The sequence below is a fragment of the Oryzias latipes genome, chromosome 3 (genome assembly GCF_053564925.1).
Source record: "Oryzias latipes strain Hd-rR chromosome 3, Olatipes_Hd-rR_3.1".
Lineage (NCBI taxonomy): Eukaryota > Metazoa > Chordata > Actinopteri > Beloniformes > Adrianichthyidae > Oryzias > Oryzias latipes.
In genome coordinates, this window is record NC_136239.1 from 41543380 (window position 1) to 41569782 (window position 26403).

At 43.2% G+C, this 26403-nt stretch overlaps 1 protein-coding gene and 1 long non-coding RNA gene across 2 annotated transcripts; both read left to right on the forward strand.

The window, feature by feature from the left end:
* The first annotated feature begins 615 nt into the window (after nt 1-615).
* On the forward strand, nt 616-19540 carry LOC144991053 (uncharacterized). The gene is made up of 3 exons (XR_013654974.1): nt 616-755; nt 9526-9612; nt 19407-19540. It is a non-coding gene; the product is annotated as an uncharacterized LOC144991053 (long non-coding RNA).
* A 773-nt stretch (nt 19541-20313) lies between these two features.
* LOC111947185 (forkhead box protein B1-like) lies at nt 20314-23651 on the forward strand. Its single transcript, XM_023953760.2, has one exon. The coding sequence runs from the start codon at nt 21640-21642 to the stop codon at nt 22558-22560; it is 921 nt and encodes a 306-aa protein (XP_023809528.1). The 5' UTR covers nt 20314-21639; the 3' UTR covers nt 22561-23651.
* The last annotated feature ends 2752 nt before the right edge of the window (nt 23652-26403 follow it).

A 26403-nucleotide genomic window follows, 5' to 3' on the forward strand; every position in this document is an offset into this window, starting at 1 on the left:
AGTGACTTCCTCTTCTTGGAATAAATCCTTCATATGCTGATGAACCTTTTTTAGTTTTATTTATTTGATATTTTTGGACTAAATAGCTGCAGATCCACTCACCTGAAATGTCTCTGGTTTATAAGGAAGGAAAGCTCAGGGGGCGGAGTCTTTGACAGCAAATCAAATAAATATATTTATATGTAGAAAACAATTTGGGAATTAAATTCTAATATTTTTCACAGAAAAAATAAAGACGAAAAAGAATATTTAAAAAAATAATTTCCGTCAGGTTTCTCATGTTTCTGATGGGATCTGAACGTCTGTCAGGTTAAAGTCACAAACGTTTTAGGATCTTTTGACTTTGATGCATCCTCAGGGGAAAGTTTTCCTTCTTTGCTGCTCGACATTTACGGTTCTGATCCGTTAGAATTGTTTTAATGTTCAAACGAATCCCAGTTGAGTCCTGAAAGGCCAGAGGTCCAGCCAGAAACAGATTTTCTGATGATGGAGACAAAAACAAACCCTTCAGTCCCTTTGGTGGATTACCCCTCAGATCTGGCAACGCTCTGATCTCCCAGAGCAAACATGGCCGCCCGAATGCGCAGCGTTAGCTTTAATCTGCTGCTAATAATCCACAGTCAAACAGGCGTCTCCATCCACACTCTGAACACAATAAAAGCAACATTTGCATAAAGTCTCATTAAGACTCGCCATCGAAGGCTTTGGTTCTCGCCGTCTGAAGGATTCCCGCCCAGAGGAACCAATCCTTTCAGGTAAACCTCACTGTTTGGCTTCGTTTCTATTTTCTGTTACTTATAAAATTTTCTCTTCCATAACTCGTCTCTCAGGACTTTTCTTCTCTGGTCCAGAGTTTTCTTTCCTGACTAAAAACTAAACTCAACTCCGCTGAACTGTAAGAGAGAGGCACAGGCGGCCTCTGGAAATGCTTTTGAGATGATAAAATCCTGTTTTCACGACACTTTTAATGTGAGAGATCAAACTTAGCTCAGAGTCAAAAAGCACGGCCAGGTTTCTCACGTTGAGAAGTTTAACATTCCTGAGTTTTGGTAAAATCATCTCTCTCTCGTCTTCAGAACCAATGATCCAAATTTCAGTTTTGTCCTGGTTGAGCTGTAGGACGTTTTCTGCCATCCATGACTTCGTCTCTAAAATACAGTTTAAAAGAGTTTTAACAGGTTCAAGGTCATCAGGAGACACGGCGATGTAAAGCTGTGTCTCATCAGCATAGCTGTCAAAGTCAACGCCGTGTGTCCTGATGACATCACCAACATATACAAGTTAAAAAGCGTAGGACCGAGAACCGACCCTTGGGGAACCCCACTGATATAAAAAGGGGGGGTGAACATAGAGTTTTTCCTCTACTCCCTTTTGAGTCTATTTTCAAACTCTTCTGTTTATTTTTCATTTTTCCTTCTCATTGTGAAAGGATCTGTAAATATAAAACCTCCGACTGATGTCTGTCCCTCTGCGAAAGCTGACCGCCATTCTCCCCGCCATGCTCCCCGCCATGCTCCCCGCCACATTAACACCAGAATCCGTCCAGTCGTCATGTTTTGGTCCAACATCCAACACAACAAACCAACTTTTTTATACAGGATTTAATATTATTTTGTCAACGTTTTAGTCATTTGACCTCAGACAATCTTCAGAAATGATTTATAATCAAAGAAAACAGCCATAAACTAAGAGGAATTGGAAACCTTAAACCTGCATTAGCACAAGCCAGCCTTAGAAGATATTCTTTCTCCGTGTGCCGACCAAAAATCTGGAACAGAAACTTCCACAAATTCAGATATACTTCATTCAAATAAACAGAAATATAAGAACAGAAATGGCAGTACTGGTTGTGTAACAGGATTAAGACTGTTGAGCTACAATAATGTTATTTTGTGGTGCTGAAAATGCAGATTTTTGTTTGTTTGGTTTAATTTGGTTTTGTTTTCTGGTCTTTTTACGGAGTGAGCTTTAATAAGCTAAACTTCTGCCTGCTCCCTTTCAAACACGGGTCTGTATTATTTATCATTATCCACTCAATGTACCATTTTGAAAACTATGAACATGTTTGAAACCCATTTGAATAAATAAATTCTGATCCTTGTCTGGAGCTCGGCTTTGGAACCAAAAGTTCTTCTTTGAGTTCTGTTGAATCGGTTCATTTTCCAGCTGATTGGATCATGTCGGTCATGGGGTTCTGGAGAACGGACTGCTGTGGATCTCCTGAGTTCCCCTTAAAGAAGCTGCATGGTTTTCTCAGTTCCATCGTCCGTTGGGTTCTCTAGATGTCTGTCTAGAAAAGATCCGTTCGGAGTCCGGTTGGTTCGTCTGCTGGGATCGGGGGCAGTCCGTCAGAGGTGATCCAGACCAGGTTTCACCGCTGACAGATCCAACAGGACCTGGATCTCCAAAGTATTGACGTTAGAGTCGCTCCAAACTTCTCAGGAGAAAACCTCAATGTGAACCAAGGTGCCAACAACTGCGTCCTCCACAGGTGGACCGTAGAGGAACACCTGGAACACCTGGAACGCCTAGAACGCCTAGAACACTTGGAACACCTGGAACGCCTGGAACACCTAGAACACCTGGAACACCTAGAACACCTGGAACGCCTAGAACACCTGGAACACCTAAGAACACCTGGAACACCTAGAACACCTGGAACGCCTAGAACACCTGGAACACCTAGAACACCTGGAACGCCTAAAACACTTAGAACACCTGGAACGCCTAGAACACATAGAACACCTGGAATACCTAGAACACCTGGAACACCTAGAACACCTAGAACGCCTAGAACACTTGGAACACCTGGAACGCCTGGAACACCTAGAACACCTGGAACACCTAGAACACCTGGAACGCCTAGAACACCTGGAACACCTAGAACGCCTAGAACACTTGGAACACCTGGAACGCCTGGAACACCTAGAACACCTGGAACACCTAGAACACCTGGAACGCCTAGAACACCTGGAACACCTAAGAACACCTGGAACACCTAGAACACCTGGAACGCCTAGAACACCTGGAACACCTAGAACACCTGGAACGCCTAAAACACTTAGAACACCTGGAACGCCTAGAACACATAGAACACCTGGAATACCTAGAACACCTGGAACACCTAGAACACCTAGAACACCTAGAACACCTGGAACGCCTAGAACACCTAGAACACTTGGAACGCCTAGAACACCTGGAACACCTAGAACACCTGGAACGCCTAGAACACCTGGAACACCTTAAAACACCTGGAACGCCTAGAACACCTAGAACACTTGGAACGCCTAGAACACCTAGAACACCTGGAACACCTAGAACACCTGGAACACCTAAGAACACCTGGAACACCTAGAACACCTTGAACGCCTAGAACACCTGGAACACCTAGAACACCTGGAACGCCTAGAACACTTAGAACACCTGGAACGCCTAGAACACCTGGAATACCTAGAACACCTGGAACACCTAGAACACCTGGAACGCCTAGAACACCTGGAAAGCTTGGAACACCTAGAACGCATAGAACACCTGGAACACCTAGAACACCTGGAACACCTTAAAACACCAGGAACGCCTAGAACACCTGGAACACCTAGAACACTTGGAACGCCTAGAAGACCTAGGAACGCCTAGAACACCTAGGAACACCTGGAATACCTAGAACACCTGGAATGCCTAGAACACTTAGAACACCTGGAACGCCTAGAACACCTGGAATACCTAGAACACCTGGAACACCTAGAACACCTGGAACGCCTAGAACACTTAGAACACCTGGAATGCCTAGAACACCTGGAATACCTAGAACACCTGGAACACCTGGAACACCTAGAACACCTGGAACGCCTAGAACACCTGGAAAGCTTGGAACACCTAGAACGCATAGAACACCTGGAACACCTAGAACACCTGGAACACCTTAAAACACCAGGAACGCCTAGAACACCTGGAACACCTAGAACACTTGGAACGCCTAGAACACCTAGGAACGCCTAGAACACCTAGGAACACCTGGAATACCTAGAACACCTGGAATGCCTAGAACACTTAGAACACCTGGAACGCCTAGAACACCTGGAATACCTAGAACACCTGGAACACCTAGAACACCTGGAACGCCTAGAACACTTAGAACACCTGGAATGCCTAGAACACCTGGAATACCTAGAACACCTGGAACACCTGGAACACCTAGAACACCTGGAACGCCTAGAACACCTGGAAAGCTTGGAACACCTAGAACGCATAGAACACCTGGAACACCTAGAACACCTGGAACACCTTAAAACACCAGGAACGCCTAGAACACCTGGAACACCTAGAACACTTGGAACGCCTAGAACACCTAGGAACGCCTAGAACACCTAGGAATACCTAGAACACCTGGAATGCCTAGAACACTTGGAACGCCTAGAACACCTAGGAACGCCTAGAACACCTAGGAACACCTAGAACACCTGGAATGCCTAGAACACTTGGAACGCCTACAACCCAAGACTTCTTTGTCTGTAAACTCACACTGCCCCCTGCTGTGTGGGAGAAGAAACAGCAGCCAGCTTGGTTTCCTGAACTCTGGACAGGCAGGGCAGACTAACCTGGATCAGATCAGAGCAAATTTGGTGTGGGGGGTGTGGGGGTTTCTGATTGTTGTGAATTTACTGAAGCTCCAGGAAGAAGCTGCAGAAACCAGGATAAACATGAAAGATCTACAGACGGTTTGTAAATAACACCTTTACATCTGAATCCACAGAAAACAACCCCAACGTGCAACTGGACCCCCCACTCCCCGCCCCCCCACAGCTGAGTAATGGAGGACTTCCTCCTTCCATGTTTGATGTCCACAGACTGTCTGCGGTTCCACTGCTGCTCTTTGGTCCCACGTTCCCTGAACACATCAGGGTGGTGATGGTGGCGGATCGTCCCTCTACCTCTTCAGGTCCATCTGAACGCCCCCCCCCCCCCCCCCCGCCCCCATGACAGCTAAAGAAATGACGAATGACCATTATTATGGAAAGAAGGTTACTTTTAAACATGGCGTGCACCACTGGGGGGGAGGGCGGGGGCACTGCCGGCCGCTCCATCACTGACAGGAAAACTAATGATAAGATATCATCAGACACAGGGCGGCCATGTTAAGATGGAGTGCCCACCCCCCACTGAGTCTCCAGCGCCCCCGCCCCGCATTCATCTTGATTCTGCATCCGCTCGCACTTATTTCACTTCACAGCCGCAAAAATACATCAAACTCTGCGAGGCGGCGTGGATTTATGCCGCCTCGCTGTAATTAAGATGAAAGGCTCTTTTTTCTGCACAACTTCCTGTCCTCACATGGGGGGGGGGGGGGGGGTAACATGAAAAGATCTCCTGCTTTTGTCCGTTATAACAATCATTTTACTGTCATAAATCATCTGCAGTTGAATTCTGATTATCTGTTTTTATCATTTAAATCTGACTACAGGATTTAAATTCTGTTTTTTATGTAATTTAATGATTTTATTCAAACAAATAAATACTTTTTGATCATTTGAGATCAAATGTTTTCCACAGTTCCAGTGAATCCTGAACTCAAAAATTGAAACTGTTGTAATTTGAGACCAATTCAAATACAATGTTTCTCACGTCTACTAATGAGAAGGAGGTACTGGAGACCATCAGGACATGTGGCAATAAAAATCCCAGGATGCGGATGGCGTTGACAAGAGAATAATTCAAAATGTTGCTGAAGCTTTTATCAAACCACTCACACATATTTTCAATTTGTCATTTAAATGTGGACAGTTTCTCACCAAAATGAAAACTGCCAAAGTCATTTCTTTATTTAAATCAGGAGATAAGCAAAGTTTTACAAATTACCGTCCAATTTCTTTATTGCCTCAGCTTTCAAAATATCAGAGAATCTATTTAATTCAAGATTACTTAACTTTATACAGAAAAACTATTTGCTATTCAACAGTCAATATGGCTTCCAACAAGGAAGATCTGCATCACCTGCCATAATCGAACTTGTTGAAGAGATTACTAACTGCATTGAAAAAATAAATTCATCATTAGAATTTTCATAGATCTACAGAAAGCCTTTGATAAGATTGACCATCTTATTTTACTGAATAAATTGGTGAAGTATGAAGTCAGAACAGTAACACAAAACGGGTTAAAGAGCTACCTGGAAGATAGACAGCAGTTTGTACAGATTGGTAAAAATAAAACTAAAAATAGGAATATCGGATGCGGTGTACCTCAAGGTTCAATTATTGGACCACCTCTGTTTTTACTTTATATGAATGATATGTGCAAATTATCACAAATTATGAAATTCATACTTTTTGAAGATGATACCAACATTTTATGTTCAGGGCTGAACTTAGAGAAACTTCTAAGTTAAAATATTGGTTTAATAGGAACAAATTATCATTGATTCTAAAAAAGACTAAATTTATGCTATTTAGGAGAGAGAGTAAGGAAGCAAATTATTATTAATGATACAGCCATTAGGAAAGTGCAAAAACATGTGTTTTGGGTGTAATTATTGATGATAAGCTTTGTCGGAAATCCCATATACATTATTTACGTTCAAAAGTGGCTAAATGTGTTGGAGTGATGAAAAGATGTAGCTTGATGCTTAATCAATCCGCTTGATTTATTTTGTATCGTTCCTTCTTAACGGCATATTTGAATTATTGTATGGAAGTGGGGGGAAATTGTTACACAACAAATTTGCATCCTTTCATTATACTCTAGGCGAGCCATGAGATTCATTCACAAAGTTAAATATAATGAGCACAGCAATCCACTTTTTCTTAATACATTTAATTTAAAATTACAGGATTTGGTAGATTTTAAAACTGCCCAAATTATGTATAAAACATCAATAAATTCTCTGTCAACTAATAGTCAATCTTGATGCTGTTAATAGATATAAATTGCGAGGAATCAAGAAATTCTCTCAACCTAAAGTAAGGACAACCCCAACATCGACGTGTATCTCAGTAAAGGATGTCACCCTGGAACAATCTACCTGATGAAACGAAGACTTGGAAAAGTCTTGTTCATTTAAAGGTATTTTTAAAAGATACGTAATGAATAAGTACCAAGATGCAATGAATCATTGAGGAGTATGTGTTTTCTTCTGGACTGTTGAAGGATTATTAACAATGGGGGGGGGGGGGGGGCATGTTTACACGTGTTCACACATGTTGTTGGTTTGTTTTGTTCTTGTATCCTTTTTCAGCTGAGGCATCTTGTTTCCTTCCATTTTTATAGGGGGTGTGGTGGGAGTATTTGGGCGTCTTTTTCATGTGTTTGTCGTATCTTAGTGTTGTTGAGTGGGGGTTTGGATTTTCATAAGCATTAGCTTCTTCCATTCCCTTTCAAATCTTATTTTTAAAATTGTGTGTAGACTTTTTTTTTCATTTAATGGAAATTGTGATTTGATTTGAAATAAATCCTGTACTAATACTAAACCTATGAACTGACTGCATGTCATTTTATGGAGGAAGGCGGCGTGTGCAGGTCGGTGACATGAAGTCGCCATACCATCATTCTCCAGTAGGGGTCCCTCAAGGGTCAAGCTAGAGGCCTTTACTATTTTCACTCTCTGGTAAAAGGCCCATATCCTGCTTTTCCTAAGCCTATCAAAGTAAACTATATCCATATAAATGATCATATATAACGTTAGCTCACTATAGAACTTTTTTAGACATGAAATATGAGTTATTTTCGCAGCTCATCTTACTTGGACGTAAGACGACTCGATCTCTGAGGCTCCGCCTTTCACCCCCTGTGGGTGCCGCCCACTAGAGCTGGCCTTGGCAGCGTGTCTGCGTTTTGCCCACGAACACAAGCATCATCCAAACTTTAGCAAAGACGGACGTGCATATTGTTCATATGAAGGGAAAGCGTTTAGCCGATCACCACTAGCTACTGGGCGTGTCTGTTGGGCGCCTGGTGGGCGGGGCTGGCAGGACGGACTCTTCCTGGAAGGGACTGTTTCTCACTTTGTGACATCACAAAGGGTGGGAGGGGCTGGTGTTCAGAGAGCAAAAAAACCCGGTTTGGGGTTCTTTTTGTGAGGAATGAACATCGGAATACACATTTACCAAATGTAGTCATCATGTATGCAGATGAGCCAGTGATTTTTATGCCAAAAGCCCTCAGAAGGCAGCTGAACACACCACAGCTTCAGATGACCTTCAGAGGAGGTCGTTTCATTTCTCTTTATGTTCTCCAAGCCAACATACAAGCTGACGCCAGCAAAAGTTTCTTTTAGAGGAGACACTCCACATACAACACGTCAAACTATTTCAGTACCTTCGTGTGTTACTGGACTTAAAACTATCCTTTAAAACATTAGGAATATTGTGAAAGCTGTCAATAATCATTTGTCACTTTAGATACATCAGGACATCCCCGACAGATAAAGCAGCACATTTCCACGATCTGCTCATCCCTGATCGCCGGCGCCGAGACGCTGATGGCGGTTAGAGGACAGAACATGACAAACCGTTTGAATGCAAAAAGACAATCATTCATGGGTTTTACGATTGTGATTAACAGTGGACTGTTTAATTGGCTCAAAGTGACGTCTCGTTGATGACGGCGTGTGGAGGGACGCAACAATCCAGCGTACCTGGAAGTCAGGTTTCCTGAAATGGCGCCAAAGCTTTGCCACAAAACCGACTGATTTGAAAATTGATGTTTGATTTAGTTTTCTTCTGTTTCTATTTGTATTTGGAGACAGATGTTGAGGTGTTTTACATTCGTGTGTGTCGTTTCTTTTTGTTTCATCTCCTCAACACCATCGACCTGCCAGAGGACTGCAGATGGAAACCAGCCTGTGGCTAAAATCTATCATGTTTGCAGCAGTTTTTACTGTTCATTAAATGTCAGCGTCCTTTTCTTAATAAATAAATGTTCAAAGTGACAAAATCAGTCTTTAAAACGCAGCTTTTGTGATGTGGTTTCTGAAAAAAGAACAAACAAAAACCTTCAAATGTCTAAAAATAGAGAAATAAAAAAGAAACTTTTAACAATAAAACTAAACTTTCAGATCTTTGAAATGTTTCCCTTCCTGTGACCAGAACCAGAACCAGAACCGCAGTTCTACAGCAGAAAGCGGCTGCAGCATCACGGTGGGATTCTGACCCTCTTCCTCCTGAAGCTGTGGCGAAACGTTCGTCCCTCTGATGGACGGATTAGCGGCTCAGACTCTCACTGACGCTTCCTGTTGGTTAATTGGAAAACGGGATCTGGATAAATCCTGGAGAAACACGGTTTGCGTTGGGGAAGCAGAGAGCGGCTGGCTGATGTGTTTGAGGAGGGCTTTGCTTTCATTAGCGCTCACACGGCGACGCTGCTGCACATCAAAGTTCATCCTGAAACAAACGCTAATCCTCTGATAATTGAAATGTTATTTACTCGGAAGAGTTTCCGTCCGCAGCAACAAAGAGAAACACAAAGTTCTGCAGCAAATATTGAGTCTAACTCTGAGAAAGCTCATGACGGAAACATCTCTCATTTGTTCAGACAGGAAGAAGGCTGGATGACCGGCTCAGGCGCACAACAGGCGAGCTCAGCGCTCGGGTTCAGACCCCAACCAGGAAGGGCAACGAGGTAAGAAAGACGACCCACAAAGGAAAAAGCCTCCACGATGAACGAGAAAACCCCAGAATATGTAACGAGGGGTTCCCAAACTTCAAAAAGGAGCGACAGAGCAGAAAAAAGCTTTTCTTCTTCTGAACCAACATCAGAGCTGTGAAAAAAACCTCCAGAGACCACGATCCTGCTTTTGCTGTGACCTTAGGAGGTCTCAGACCTTCAGGTCTGCATTAAAACGGGATCTGGATAAATCCTGGAAAAACACGGTTTACGTCGGGGAACCAGACGGCTCGGTGATAAGTTTGAGCCTTTGCTCGTCTGTGGACCTCAGCTCTGCTCCTGGTCCTACACCCGACCATGAACCTGGATCTGGCTCTGGATGAAGCTCGTCTGCTGGACTTTAAACATGTAGTTGTAGAGTTAGATAAGCTAATCCTCTCTCAGAGCTCTGGTCCATCGCCTGTCCGTCCTGGGGGAGGATCCCTCCTCCATGTGGACACCCCTGAGGGTTCTCCTTTTTTTCCATAATCTGTTTTTTTAGGCGTTTTTCCGTACAGAGAAGGATGATCTAAGGGCAGAGATGTTAGTTTAGTCTGTTTAGTTGAGTTTAATCATTACCTTTGGAATTCTAGGACTTTATGTTCTTTAGGATTCATGTTTGTTACCAGTATGAAGCCCATTGAGACGACTGTTGTTGTAAATATTGGGCTTTATAAATAAAAATGAACTGAACTGCAGGCGACGCTAGCAGGCCAGACGCTGAGCCCCAGCCTCTCAGTGCAGAAACTTTCTTTCCGGTTTACTGAAGCAGAAAACGAGGACTTTCACCCAGGAGAAAACTTCACTTCACCTTCAAGAGGATTTATTTATTGCTTCAAATATTTTTATTACTTACTAGTTATTTTTGTTGCTGTTTGGATAAAGTGACTAAAACTCCAATAGAAGCGATAAATCTCTGAAAGAAAAACACTTTGAGCTGAGTTTACGTTTGACGTGTTAGAGGCCACATTTTTATTGATTGATTTATTGATTTATTATTTAACCTGGAAGCTCCCTGCCAATCACATTTTAAAAAAACATCATTAAAATCCCAGAAGCTTTGATAAACAGTTGCAGATTATTGTTGCAGTCTAGAGTTTGGTCTCAAAAACATTTAAAGGCAGCAGTTCAGTTACTTTCTTGTGCGTCTTTTCTCCACCAATGGGAGCTCTCGTGTCCTGTTAGTAAAACGGAGCTCCGCCTTCACGGCAGACGTTTGCATTTTGCTTTGCTGCATCAACCGGTGAAATCCTCAAAAACTGTTCCCATCGTTTCAGATCGTCAGTTCCTGGTCTTTTTAAAAATCAATCCGGACAATACTTTTCAAATTAAAGAAACGCAGACGACGGTAGTTTTCAGACATTCTACGTAATGTTTTTACTAAAATGTCTTTTGCTTATTCTAAATTGTCTTTCTTTTTCATTTTTGCTGCATCTTTCTCATTATTTCCAGATGTTTCTATGACGTTTCGTCACTTTAACACTCGTGTTTGTGAATGTTGGTCGTGGTTTTCCTCTGAGGTCTGGATCAGGTCTGTGGTGGTTTCATAGAACGGCTTCACTCATGAACCGCCTACAAACTGCCAGCAGGGGGCGCGTTTGAGTCTTTTTGTTGTCCTGGGGGGGGGGGTTAGACTCAGAGTGAATGAAGGGAACCATGAGGGCAGAACTTTGAAAAGGTTCTGTTGCTGGATGTCCTCAAACGTTCCACCAGCTTCTCCTTCAGAGGTGAAGCAAAGTTCATCAGAACGCACGCTGATCCACAGCAGGCGTGGAAAAACCCTTGAGTGGGTGAGAAAGAAATAACATGGAATCTGGATGAAAACATTTGGATTGAAAATCATAATCTAGAGTTTTTAGGTTAAAACTTTTATTCTCAATTGCACCAACGGCTTGATGTTCCTCATGTAAAACGTAAAGAAATGCTGCGTTCATGTGGTGTTAGAATGATGGGAAGAATGGAAAACAACAAACCTTCAGACACCACATGGATGCTGGAGCGGGGGCCCCAAACCTTTTCTTGTGAGGCCACAAGAACTCTGTTTCTTTCAAACTTTAAACTTCTTTTCTCCGTCTTTTGTGGTGAAGCCCTTTGGTTCCTTCTAGGAGTTGTAAAGTTCTGTATGAATAAAGTTTTATTCATTCATGATCCTTTTAATAAAATAACAATATTTATGAAATAAAAATGACCAAATAACTCTCTCTGTGATTTTCAAAGACTAAAAGTCAGGAAAAAATATCCTGATACATTAAAAAAAACAATAAATAGTGGATCCTCTGGCGTCATAATCCTACTAAAGGCTTTGAGGCTGCAGCTCCTCACGTCTCACAGTTTGCACTAAAACTGAGCAGCTGTGTCCTGAACGTCTGTTTCTCATCCAGTAAAAAGCACATTTCTGTGTCTTCTGCTGCAGCTACACATATTTCTGTGTTACCTTTTCACCAGAACAGAGTTCCTCGTTTATTGCAGGAGTTTTGTTCTAAAATAATGGTGATCGGTCAAATCCACAAAGAACACCTCCTCACTACTCACCACCTTTCTCACACAGACATGAACCTTTTCACCCTTTTCTCTCCTTTATATTCTCAAAGTTCAAACCTTCATAGGAATTAAGTCCAATAGATCCCATTTAGAGAAGTTGTTCTGGGATTGAGAAACTTTACATTTCTATGCAAAGAACAGAAAAACATCTCAATATTTTTTACCAAAATCTCTGAACTTTATTTAAACAACAGAAATAAAACACAGAAAAAGTCTGTTTAAAAAAGTCTGGTTTGGATTCCAGAAACAAAGAATTCTCGTTTTTCTCGTTTGGCCTTTTAGGCTCTGAAGGTTTCCAGCGGCTCTGATTAGCTTTTTGATCTGTTGACAAAGCGTCCCTCCACTTCCCATCGCCCATAACTGGGGGCTCTCTGATTACACTCCCACTAGCTTACAGCCACACCCCCAACCTAACGTCACCACTAACAAAAATGGCAGCAGCATCAGATCTATCCATCCTCCGGTTCTGATCCAGATTCCAGCTCAGACCAGGAAAACAGAGACGTTCATGGATCTGTTGGTCTGCAGGGGGATGTTTTAAAAAGGGGCGGAACAGGGATCTTGTGGCCCCCCCATTGCACTTTCTATGTGACAAATATGATCATCATTTTTTCATCTGCTCCTGATCCATTTCCAGAACAAAAACACTTTAAAAACATGTTAAAAACCCCGAACACACCGTTTTCCCCGGAGTGGCTTTCTAATGTGTAACTTAGCCAATCACAGTTAGGAAATCCTACACCCACTTCTCACGACGTACTGCAGGTTTGTCTTATTTCTGTGGACCGGGCTTTGGACATGCCGGGTGCATGCATTTGTCATCAGTGTTGGTTTAACATCATGTGTTTTATGCCTAACCTGGCTTAAACAACTGTAAAAGACTTTGACGTCAAAGTTCAGGCGATTCTTGAGGAAAAATCTTGCAGCAGATGTTCACCTTTCAGCAGATCCCTCCAGGAGTCGCCTCAGCCAATCAGCTTTCACTGATCCTCACAGGGGGCGTGGCAGAGATTTTGATTCCAGATGTCCTTCCTGACTCAACCCTGCATTTTATCCGGGCTTGGGACATTCACAGGGAGACCTGTGGCCTCATAGTTAGGCTGTAGGGAAGGGTCTCCAAGGACCCTCACTGCATGAAGCTCGCCCTGTCCCCTGGGAATCGAACCCTGCTGAAAAAGTCGAAACAAACAAGCTGAAGTCCAGACGTTGGTTGTTCGTGGATCGGCTGCTGGTTCAGCGTCTGGTCTAAGAGGCGAGTCTCTGAATGAGGATCCGGTTGGAGGCGTTTAAACCCCACTAATGTTTGAGCTGCGTGTGAAGACCCCGCCTCCGTTCTGCATCTGTTAACGTGTCACAGATTCATCCTCTCTAATGGCGAGGAGCAACGGCTTGATGGATGCCCGCCGAGCCGGAGTGGCGTGGAACCAGCTGCCAATTCGGCCTTCAAGACTCCGAGGGCCCTCCAGCTCCTCAGGTGGAACGGACGTCATCCGGAGAGCGAAGCCATCAGCCGCTGATGGGAGCGGAGCTCACGCCGCAAATCCTGACCTTAAAGAAGCTGTTATTTCATTTTCCTCCAGACAGCTGCAGGATTTCCTGCAGATCTGTGGGTTTAAGTCGTCCTGATGCAGCAGAGGAAGAGGATGGAGCTAAGCTTTTGTTTTTCAGAGGAAGCTCTTCAGATCAGCTGAGGTGATGGGGATGGGGTACGTGTCCAGCCAAACGTCCAGAAACAGACGATTCATCTCCAAAGGAAAAGAAAAAACAGTCACTTTGTGTTTTACGTAAAGCCCCCTGAGGGTTTTCTGACGAATGAGTAAAAGAAACGAATCATTGATGTGATGATCCAGTTTTTCTGCCGTTCAACCATCAACCTGACTGTCCCGAACAGAAATCCCAGCAGCCTCATCTGATCCTCATCATCTGATGTTGCCATGACTTGTTGTCATTGACTTTATTGACTTTAATCAAGAACGACCGCATTTCCTCTGCTGTCAATTCAAACTCTGACAGACGGTAACTTCAGAGGATTTTAAAGGTTCTGTTCAGGTTCTGCTGTTATGATCCATTTAAGTTTTTGATATTTGACAAAATTCTGTTCGCTTCACGACGAGTTCAGAACGATTTTATTTTTACATTTCAGCTAAATGTTTTTTTTTTACCCTTCACCGTCACCGATGACATGAAAAACACAAAATTCCTCAACTCTGCGATAATTTACGTAAATGACGCATTTCCAACAGATCCAGAATCAGTAGATACGTTACGTTATGTAGGTAAACATTTGACCAACTGTACAGTGTTGAATATCGGCGTGAAACTCCCTTTTTCTGCCTCAGAATCTGGTTTACATCAACAAATAGAAACGTAATCAGCGTCAGGAGTTGCATTCCGGTCTTCACGTGAAAATTTACTTTAATTGCGTAAAAACGCGACAAACAGAAAGTGTTGGTTTGTCGGCGCAGAGCTGCTTTTCTTTACGTCAAAATCCGGTGACGGCAGACGGTCGATGACTTCACCTCTCGGCGCATCCCTTCAGCCAATCAGCTTTCACGAATCCACACAGGTGGTTTGTCAGTGGTTTTCACGCCGGATGCCAATCCTGGAACAACCCTGTGTGGGATCCGGGCTGGGGGAGACCCAGACAATCAAAAACATCTTAAAACACTGATGATTGATTCAGGAATGCGAATTGATTGACGGCTGTGATGTTTGCAGAGGAGCTCAAAGGTCTGTCAGGAACGTCGACGTTCCACTTTTCCTCTGGGTTCTTGTGTTCTCCATAAGGCCCCCCCCCCCCCCCGAAGCCTGTGGTAACCTCATCGGCTGCGGTCCCTCTCTCCCCTGGGACGCTCTGAGCAGCCGAAGACGTGGCTCTCCGCTCGCCGGCGCCTGCCGCACCTTCTTAAGAAGCTAAGCGATCAGCGCCCGCCAGCCGCGGAGATGAGCTCATTAAACGGATACTTTTTACAAGTCTTACTCAATAAATCTGAATAAATTAACAAGGCATTACTAAGGCTGCCACATTAAATTTGCATGGAGCATTTAATGAATCTGCAGCCGCCGGTGGAAAGGTCTGCCACTGTGAACCCGCGCGAATTAGCATAACTACTTCCAGCATGTTTCTTAAATAATGCTCTCATTTGCACATCACTGAGTTGGCTAATTCGGGCTTCAGCGAGGGCGGCCCCCGTAATTAAAGATTCCCCCTTTAATTTTTAATGAAGTTTGCGTTGCATCAATCGTGACAGTAATGAGGGGGACGCGGAAACAAAAAGGCTGCTAATTATTAAATTCGCCAACCAGTTTGAGGGATAATAACTCTGGAGGAGGAATCATACGACTAATTAATAATTAAATATTCATCGCATCAAGCAGCAGCCCTGCTACCGAGCAGCTTTATGTGGGGAGGGGGTGCTCTCTGTTCTAATGACACTGACACCAACGTGGGAGGGGGGGGGGGGGGTGAAGGGTTACTGGTCACAATCCCACCCAAAAAACACCATTTATGGAAATGAAGAACCAACTGATGAGTGAATCAGAGGCGGGAAAAAACAGAAAAATAGAGGAAAAAGATTTGATCTGAAATAGATGTTGGAGAGGGGGGGCGCCCCCCCCCCCACACACACACACACACAAAATAGAAAAGTCAGGCCTGATGAACAAGTCAGTTCAAATGGTGGTTTATCGGGTGGAATCCACTGGAGGATGTTGAAGAACATCAGAAGGCTCCACACCCAGAGACCTCAAAGCTCACCTGAACCCCTGACGCACCGTCTCACCTGGACTGTGCAGAACAGGGACTGTAAAGCCCTCTGAAGTTCTCTTAACATCATGTAAGGGAAGTCAAAGCGGACGTTTGGTCTCTCTGAGTCCTCGGTCTGTGAGCTGCAGGATGAAGTTCCATCACAGATGAAACTTTGAGCTTTTCACCACCAATCTCAGACTCAACGAGCTCCTGCTAGTCAAAGAGGAGGAGGAGGAGGAGGAGGCCCTCTTCCTCATCACAGACAGCAGGAGCGTCTTCATCGCTCGTGTACTTAATGGAGCTGCAGAAGTGCAGCATCAGGAGGACCTGCAGCTGAAAAAGCTGCGTTCATATTCGGCCCACTGAGGAGCGGATGGGGGTCCATAAATCCCGGTCAGAAGAGCTTTAATGGAGGTAGACGGCTGCAAATGGTCGTTAAGTCCCACCCAAGCAATTTCCTACAGAAAGACCAGCAGCCAAATGTACAGTTATGACCTGAGCTGGTGTCGTTCTGCCTTTTCTTTATTCATTCTGCAAAAAGGTTCAACCTGTTGAGAGAAAATGACCAAAATTGGCTCACAGGCTCTTTCAACAAAGAGAGATTAACGAAAGGAAAGATTTATTTGTGTTCCATGAATTAAGTCTATCGTCTTTGGGGGTTTGGCTCCGAGCCACGGACATTTTGCGTGCAGGTTGGGAAGAACTCAGACCAGAGTCTGGATGCTGGCGGCGGGTAGAAGCCAGACCATGGCTAAGCATCAGTCCAGGTGGAGAACTGTCTGGAAGAGCAGTGGGCAAACTATGCAGCCTGTTAAATTATTTAAACTGGAATCAATGTTATGGATAATCCTTAATACGGTTTATTTATGGAGTGATATTTCTGCCACCATGTTGCACACAAAACTTTCCAAGTTGCAAATGAAAATATTAAATATTTTCTTTCAAATTATTTCTCTTTGCTTTCAATTTTTTTTCTTTCAAAACATATTTTTGCATTTGCAGCACAAATGTTTTCACATATTGTACACTGTGTCTCATCTCACTTTTGTCCTATCTTTGATTTTGCTCTCTTAAGTTTCAGTTTAGGTGACAAAGCTGCCGTCAAACAGATGAGACACAACAAATGCAAAAATATGTTTTGAAAAAAAGAAAAAATGAAAACCAAAAAAGAAATTTTTGAAAGCAAAAAATAAATTAATTTAAAAGCAAAAAAAATGATAAAAGATTTGTCAAAAGCAAAAATAAAAACTTTGAAAGCAAAAAAAATTGAAAGTAAAAATAGAATTTGAAAGCAAATATTCAATATTTTCATTTGCAACTTAGAAGGTTTTGTGTGCAACTTGGTGGCAGAAAAATCCCTCCAATTTAATTTTCCATGTAATTCTGGTGTCTCCCAATAGATGGTGCTCTACTAATACACTGACCTTCATCTAGGTGCAGAAAGTTATTTTGTATTTATGTAGGGATTTTATAATGTGTTGTTTTCTGACAATCATGTGTGCTTTCTGAGTTGGATCGTCATTTTTCCCATCACTCCAGCACCACATGAACGCAGCTTTTCTCTAATTTTGTGATTTTCCACGAGGGACATCAACCCACCAGTACAAGGGGACCAAACTGACAACCAAAGCCACGCTTTGAAATAAAAACTCCAAAATATTCTATTTTAAAACAACCATTTTCCATTAAAATGTAAGCCTTACCAAAACACTCCACGCACCTGCTTCTGTCAAATTTACAACCCTTTGTGGCCCACCAGTCTACATCGTTGCCCACTTCTAGTCTAGAACGTGGAGAGAGACGACTATCTGTTGATTTCAAGGTGTGATTGTGATTGGCTGAGAAAAAAGGGGACTGTGGGGCAAAGTGAGGGACTAATTGATGATGACCCAAAAGCCCAGTGTACCTGTCCTGTGTTCCTGTTCTAACCAAACCCAAACCCCATTCAGAGAACTTAACGTTTCCTTTATGGGTTCAGCAAAAGCAAACAGTGGTTCAAAAGAAATAATGGGATGATTGACGTTTTATTAAAAATCTGAAGCTAACATTATTTTTTAGCCTGAAATGTAAAAAAAAAACTACAGTTGGTAGTTTTGTTAAGCATTGCACACCTCGTCTTTGGGGGTTATTATTTTACTTAATGAATAAGTTTTTTTTTTTTTTTTAAGAAAATGAATTTAATTCTTTTATATGAAGACACGTTAGGTCGCCAAAACATTTGTCCTAAAGATCTGAACCAAAATAGAAAAAGTTTCTTTGAGGAAAGTGGAGATGCTGTGGTGGATTTTCATCAACGTTTGATTCAGATTAAGTTTTTTTCTGAGAATGCTGGGTAATGTAGTCTTTGAAAGCAAACGGAGTAAAACAAAAAGTAAATTTTTCTGAAGGGTTTAAATCTGTGAGGTCTGTTCTCAGATGATCGTTTGCATTTTGGTTGAAAGAATAAAGTGTGGCGCTTCCAAAGGTGAAGTGATTCAAATTCCCGTCACAGAAGCTCAAATGTGACAGAGGCAGCTGCTGGAACGATGATGTCAGCGGGGCTTTAACGAGAGCGGTGCTAATCGCTTCGGTAATTAGTGCCTCTCCTGAAGGCCGCTCGTTAACTAATCAGCCTCCACTTTGCTTAATCAGCAGTTTAATTGAAGTAATCGTCTCCTGAGCTCAGAGAGCCAATCAGCCATGAGAACTCAGCTAAGTCATGCTGGCGGGAATTGAACCAGTGACTCGGTGACTCACAGTTTAACACAACTGGATAAGGTGAGAGTCAAAGTTTTTAAAAAAAGATCAAAGACTAAAAATACACGCATGTAAATACAAGCTACATATTACATAGTTTCAAAAACGTTACTGTGTGTCTATTAAACACAGAAAACTTGTATTTTTAACCCACTTTTCCTGACAGGAACGAAAAAGATAATTTTAGAAAAAAAAAGATTCTGCAGAAATTTAAAATTTCCTGCTTTTCTGCCTGGATGGTAGCCAACCGATCAAAAAATATATTTATAATTTTACATGTTCACAAATTAAAGCAGAACTAACAACAGGAGTTTCTTACACCTTCAGCACTGAATGCAACTGAGTTCATGAATGTAGCAAACAAATAATCAGAAAAAAACGTTTTATAGATCACACATTCAATGAATTTCAGGAATTGGAAACTTTTCCTTTAATTAAACTGTATTCTGGCTAAATACTAAAGATAAAAACCACTTTTGTGATGAATGGGAACTGAAGTGTTTTAATGACAGTCCCCAGGGGAAAACACGCATGAATGTGTGTGTGTTCCTGTTTGTGTCACATTGTGAGGTTGTGTTCTGGTTTTCACACCTGTAACGGGAGGACAGCCAGCCTGATCAGCCTTAACAGAACCGTTTGTCAAATGAATTCAGTTTGAGGCGGATGGTGCGAGTCCGTGCTCAGAGAACACGGAACAGCATTAACATAGTGTGTGTGTGTGTTCTTGTTTTTGTCATCTCATGAGGACCACTTTGAGCAAAGACACCATCAGAACCGGGTCGTCTTTCAGCAGTCCTGGTTCCGTTGGAAGTCTGCATACAGGAACATGAAGTCAATGGAACATCTTAATCAAGACGGCTCTGTGAGTGTGTGTGTGTGTGGGGGGGGGGGGCTGATCCGTCTGAGAGCCGCTGAAGTGTGGACGATGATGATGAGGAGCGTGCTGAAGGGTGGCTGACGCTCCGTCCACAATGCATTTTAAAGCCTCATCTGTGCACGTCTCTTCACTTCTCATTACGATGAGACACGACCTCCACCTGCAGCTCCAACCGTCTGAACATCGGCGCAGAAAAGACATTCAGTCAAGATTCAAACTCTTCTTCATCGCAACAAATTCCATAAATACTGTGGTTAAGCACAAATATCAGAAAGCATTCCAGACAAAGGTTTCCATAAATATTTTTACTTTTGGTTTATCCCTGAACATTTTTTTCAACACATTAAGCAAAACATGCAGACGGTTTAAAAAAATTCTCCAAAGTTTCATCTCAGACTGCAGCTAAAGTGACACATGTTAAAAGAACTCGTTTCTGAGATGCAGTCAGGAGAGACCCGACACCTGAAGTGTCTGCTTTGCCTACAAAAGAAATATTAAAGTTTAGCCATTTATAAAAAATTCACTAGTACGCAAATGTAATTTATGCTTAGGACTAATTTTTCAAAACAAATTTTTATATATATTCTTTTTTTCAGTTTTATAAAATATGAAATGCAGGTTCGATCAATAAAAATCACAAAATTGACAGATTTTAAAAGCAGTAAAAAGATAAAAGACATAAAATTAAACTAGAAAGTGTGATAATGAATTTTAAAAAATGTAAGAAATAATAGAAAAAAATTGACAATAATAAACAGAAGAAATAAATTAAGTATTTGTTTATTTTACTGATTGAATGAATTCAACGTTTTAGCTTCAATTAATTGAATTAATGAATTAAAGAAACATTTCAAATAAAAAAATAAAAAGCAGAAATGAATTCGTAATGAAACAGACTTAATGACCGATCTCCCGTCAACGTGGGAACACTCTCGCTTGGGCGTCCAGGCCAAAGGTCAGGCGTGTGAAAGTTGCTGCCCCATCTTCCTCGGGGGGCCGTCAGCTCCGCATTAATCCTGAGCGTGTTCATCACAATGAAACACGAGCGGCGACACGAGACGACACAAATCACAGACAGACGACTCAATGAACCATCCAGAAAACAAATAAGAAAACCATTTGTGACAGAAAAGGGATTTTAAATGATTTGAATATATATATAGAACACTTTTATAATTAACAGTTGAATAAAATAAAAAAAACACAAAAAAATGTAAAATATTTAAAAGATTAATGTCATCAATAAATTCAGTTTTAACTTTTTTTCCCATTTATATTAACAAATTATAACAAAAGTTGTTTAAAGAAAAACATAAACAGAAATTAAAATATACTTCTTTGTCATAATTTCTTCAAATCTAATTGATTGACCGTTGTGTTAAATTAAATATAATTTAATCCAAACAATTAAAAGGAAACAAATTCAATAAAAAAAATATAGTAAAATACGATTTAAAAAAAAGACAATAAAAGTGTTTCATTTGGAAAACATTAAGAAGCTCATAAATCTCCAGGATCTTTAATAAATTTAGACAAAGAAACTTTGTAATTATTTTATGGAAACTTTTTAACAAAATAAAAATCAAAAGCGTTTTTATAATTCGGAAACTTAACTAAATTCAAATTAATGGAGACAGAAAAATAAAATGTCTCGCTTTGATCTTAAACTGAAAAACCATTAAGAACAACTTTAAAAATAAAAGACTTTTAAACTCATCTTCCTCGCTGCTCTTCGTCGGTCTTCTCACCTCTGCAAACACGCACGCGCCGCAGCTCCCTCCGCTGCGCTCGCGGCTGCTGTGTGACTCTCCCTCCCTGTGCGTCCGCGTAAATCCGCGTGAACCCCCCACCCCCCAGTTTGGGATCATGTGACAGCGGAGGAGAAGCGCTCCATTAATGGAGCTCCTCGCTCGTGTCGGCGCGCTGAGGAGCAGATGTGAGGAGGACTCGGAGGAGGCAGCAGCAGCGGCCGCCGCCGCGCTCACCTTCCAGCTGCGCGCGCCAAACATGCGTGCCAAGCACCGGGCCGGCCCCCCGCCGTGAGTACCGACGCACCGAGGAGTTGGAAGAGTTTGGCCAAAGTTTGCGCGGAGCCTCCAGAATGCCTCGCCCGGGGAGGAACACGTACAGCGACCAGAAGCCGCCGTACTCCTACATCTCCCTGACGGCCATGGCCATCCAGAGCTGCCCGGAGAAGATGCTGCCGCTCAGCGAGATCTACAAGTTCATCATGGACCGCTTCCCGTACTACCGGGAGAACACGCAGCGCTGGCAGAACTCCCTGCGCCACAACCTCTCCTTCAACGACTGCTTCATCAAGATCCCGCGCAGGCCGGACCAGCCCGGCAAGGGCAGCTTCTGGGCCCTGCACCCGAACTGCGGCGACATGTTCGAGAACGGCAGCTTCCTGCGCCGCCGGAAGCGCTTCAAGGTCGGCGGCGCGCCGGGCGCGGACCCGCTGGTCGCCAGCAAGCCGCAGGACGCCGCGCACTACCTGCAGCAGCAGCAGGCCAAGCTGCGGCTGAGCGCGCTGCACGCCGCCGCCGCCGCGCACCTGCCGCAGATGCCGGCCGGATACAACCTGAGCGCGCCCGCGTCCAGCTTCAAACACCCGTTCGCCATCGAGAACATCATCGCCCGCGAGTACAAGATGCCCGGCGGGCTGCCGGCCTTCCCCGCGCCCGGATACCCGCTGCACAACCAGCTGGCGCCCACCTGGCCGCACGTGTACGGCGCGGGCGTGATGGACACCTGCGACTACCCGGCGGCCTACGGCGTCCCGTTCAAGTCCCTGTGCCACGGCGCGCAGACTATGCCCGCCATCCCGGTGCCCATCAAGCCCACGCCCACGCCGGTGCCCGCCCTGCCCGCGCTCCCCGCGCACATCCCAGCCTTCCTCGCCAACTCCCCGCAGTCTGTGAGCCCCACGTCCCCGCAGGCCGCCGCCGGTCACGGCAGCCCGGCCGCGCCTGCGGACGCGCCGCCGTCCGCGGGGCTCCCGTCCGCCGTGACCGTCCACTGACGGGCTTCCAGCAGAAAGGAACCTCATTCCTTCACACGTGAGACTGGAGATCTTTTATGGTCCAGAACTTTAAGATTAATGACTGTAGCCCCCCTCTCCCCCCCAAAAGTTGGAAAATCCAGAAAACCAAATGTGTCCTCGTGCGTTTTGTTGTACAGTTGAACAGTCTCAGTCAGAGGAGGTGGAATCTCATTTGTGTGGATCTGCTCCAGCTGGAGGCCGCGGGGCTCGGAGAACCTGCGGGTTTGTAGCTGCATGTTCCTCCTGCGTGAAAAAGACTAAGCTTGTGTTTGTGAACTCCATATTTCTTCTGGGGAGGGGGCAGGAGGCCTGAAGGGGCAGGTGGGATTTTTCTCCTGCGTCATGTTTGCAAATGGAATCATTAAAGAAACCTTGGTGGAGAATCGGGTCTGAAGTTTCACCTTTTTGTCCCTTAAAGTGGTTCAAGTCGCCAGAACCGAAACATCTGGAACCAAAGTTCCTTCTGCCGCCAAACCTTCAGAGCTCCTAAAATGAATATTTATTTAAACAACCATGTTTTAAATATTAATATGAATGTGGATCAAATAGAATTACAACACAAATGTCATTAAATATACAAAAAAAAACACATGAATAAGATTTATTGTGCTCCTAAGTGATTGAAATATTGGATTTCATATAAAAGTTAAATTTTTTAAGTGAAAAAAATAAATGTTTGGGTCTTTTTCCTGTTTTCAGTCTCAGATTTTTCCTGAAAACCTGTTTGTTTCTCCTCTGAAGCTATAATTGTTTTTGTTTGTTAGTTTAAAAAAAAAGTTTTGTGTTTTTCTTAAAACTGACCGACTGAAGGAATAAAAAGTGGAAAAAGTTCAACTTCTGGAAAAATCTGCTTGTTAGAAATATCTTTGCTTTAAAGAATCATGTTCTTGATTCTGGAGGAATTTCTAAAAAAACGTTTTGAGTCGACTGGATTTGACCTGAAGTAACCATCCAGACCTTTTCAGCTTTTTAACAAATGAAACATAAAACCTCATCAATAAATGCAGAACAATTGAAAATATTGTTGTAAAAAAGTGAAACTTGTTGATCAACTAAAAATCTTATTTATAGTCTTTTATTCCTGTTTTTTTAGAGCCAAAATCTAAAACTCTTTTTTTATATTTCAACGTAAAACTTGTTTAAATTTGAATGTAAAGACAGAAGTCAGATTTGATGTTTTGAGCTGCTTTAATTTCATCAGCTAAAGAGACGTTTGCATTTGATCAAAGCTTTCTGCCCCTGAAAGACACAGAAGTGAACTCTGGAGCCTGAATCTGTGACATCTGGACCGGAACCGGTCAGAGCAGAACTGAAACCTCCTGTCAGACCCATCCGCTCCGCGTTCTCACCGTCTTCAAACGGGCAGCGGCGCCTTAGTGACCGTCACGCCAGAGGCTGCAGGAGGCTGCGGGGAGCATCCTGATGCAGAGAAAATCACCGGGAATATTTAGGAAACGAGCCCCAGAGCGTTCCTGGAAGGTCAGCCTGACGGGATTTTAAAGGTGTTTCTGCCCTGATGTGAAGACGACGCTCCGCTGCTCCGCCTCAGACGTCCAGCTTCAGCCGCATCACCACTGGAACGCCTGAACGTTTCCAAAGCCAGCAGAGAATCAGCAGGAAACAGCAACACAGACGACGCTCTCCACGTCTTCAGATGCTTCTCCGAAGCAGAGACCCTGAAGCTGGGATGGAAGCCGTTGTCGTGGAAACGATGAGAAGTCAGCAAACCCCAGAGCGTTTCTCTGTGAGTTCAACTTCAAAATCCCCCAAAAGAAAAACATTTGACATTATTTTTTACCAAAGAGCTGCCGTGGTGCTGAGGTGGAGCGGCCAACCTCTGATCTGAGCCATGTGTTGATGTGTCCTTGAGCAAGGCCCTAAACCCCACGTTGATCGTGGTGCTTACAGGTTGGCGCCAGCAGTGTGTGAATGTGACTGTAGAGTAGGCCGTGTCTTACAGCCGCTACACACATGTTGTTCATATAACACGGATGAAAACTGGTCAGACATGAATGTCTGTGGTAAAAGTGAGAACAGTTGTGGTCTTTACATGAAACTTTCCCAGATCTATCAGGAATGGACCACTTCAAAACCGTGGAACAAGTACGAATGAACCGCGCAAAGAACACAGATCAACGTAGAGCATGAACCGTGTGGTGATTGTGATGTTTAAATGCAGTTCATCTGTGATTCATGCATCAATTACCTCATTTGAATGTACGCCGTATCCGTGATATAAAAGTTATCCACCACTGGTTCATCCATGAAAAGTCTGTTAGGCATACATGGAACACAATGTGTGTATGTCTCTACCAATATCACGCACAATTGTGTAGCATCTATGTAATAATTGCGTTTGTACCATGGTCCGTGTGAATTCTCGATTCTGATTGGCTATAAAAAGTGATAAACCACAGAGATAACTGAATCTCTGAACTGAAGCTTTATTGAACACATCGTGATCATCAGCATAGATATCGCTTTCCACGTACCACATAACAAATAGTCCGCTTATTGTGAAAAAGTGATCCAAACCAAAGAAATAAGAAGAATAAAGCTCTAGAAACTGGTTGAATATTTATTTCTTTTGTAAGTGACCATGGTATAAATGTGCTAATCGCCCCTCGATTTCAGGCTTCCACGTCGTACGTTCATTTCTGATAATGCACACTTGTCGGCCACTAACTCTTACGTAAACTACGTCATTCTCAACCAGCCAAAAACTTTGAGCAGCTCAAAAACCGAATTCACGTGAAGACCGAACGCCTGAAACCCTCGACGGACATCTGCACACATCGACGAATGACGGACGCAAGAAACACTTGATTACGGATGAATCACGAAAAGACCGACATTTCTCAAAACGTAGGTGGTGGCTGTGTGCCACGGCCTTCAAAGACGATAGAAAGACGGCGTGGAAGTGTTGCTCCTCCTTCATCTGCTGTTCGACTGTTGGTTCTTCTTTGGTTTGTCTTCCGTCTTTTTCTGTTTTTCTGCCGCCGTTCAGGTGTAGCTGCAGAGTGACTCCACCTGAACTTTTGGTGGAGTTTGGGTGGAGTCCCTGCTTGGGGGTGGGGGTGGGGTGTGTGTGAAAATCCGGAGCGCTGAATCAGCGGCGGGCGGCGTCTGGGGATTAGCCGGCGAACACTTCCCCGCTGCCGGACACAAAGGAGCTCCATCAATGCGCGCAGGTCTTTAGAGCGTTGCTGAGAGACGGCGACTGTTGCGGTAAAAATGTCACCCTGAGAGCCCCCCCCCCAGACCCCCCGGACCCCCACCAGCCCAGTGACCACACAAGTCAAACAAATGGCGTTTAAACGGAAAACCTTTGCTGCTTTAAAGACAACTTTAAACAAACAGGCGTCCGCCTCCAAAGCTTTCAGCACCAAGTCGGACCAGAATCAACAAACTTCCCTTTACAAACAGGAAACGGAGGACAAAACAATGTAGACATTTCAAAATAAAAGAGTTTTGCATTTTAGATTGACTTTTTATGTTATCAAGGTTTTATAAGGGCAGTTATTGATTATTTATTATTTACAAGTGAAATATCACATCAGTCTGTTTTTCTCCTTAAACGTCATTAGATGCACAAATTTGAGACTTTACATTTAGATGTTTTATATTTTATTTGTGAATTTATTATTATTATTTATGTATTTATTTCTTTATTTTAATTTTTTAAATCGAATTATTTTTTAATTTTATTTTTATTTCTTATTCAGACTTTTATTGTTTTTAAACATACTGGAATAAAAAAAAACATATTTTTTCATGCAGCTTTGGTAAAGTTTCTTATAAATTCTCATAAAAAACAAAAAA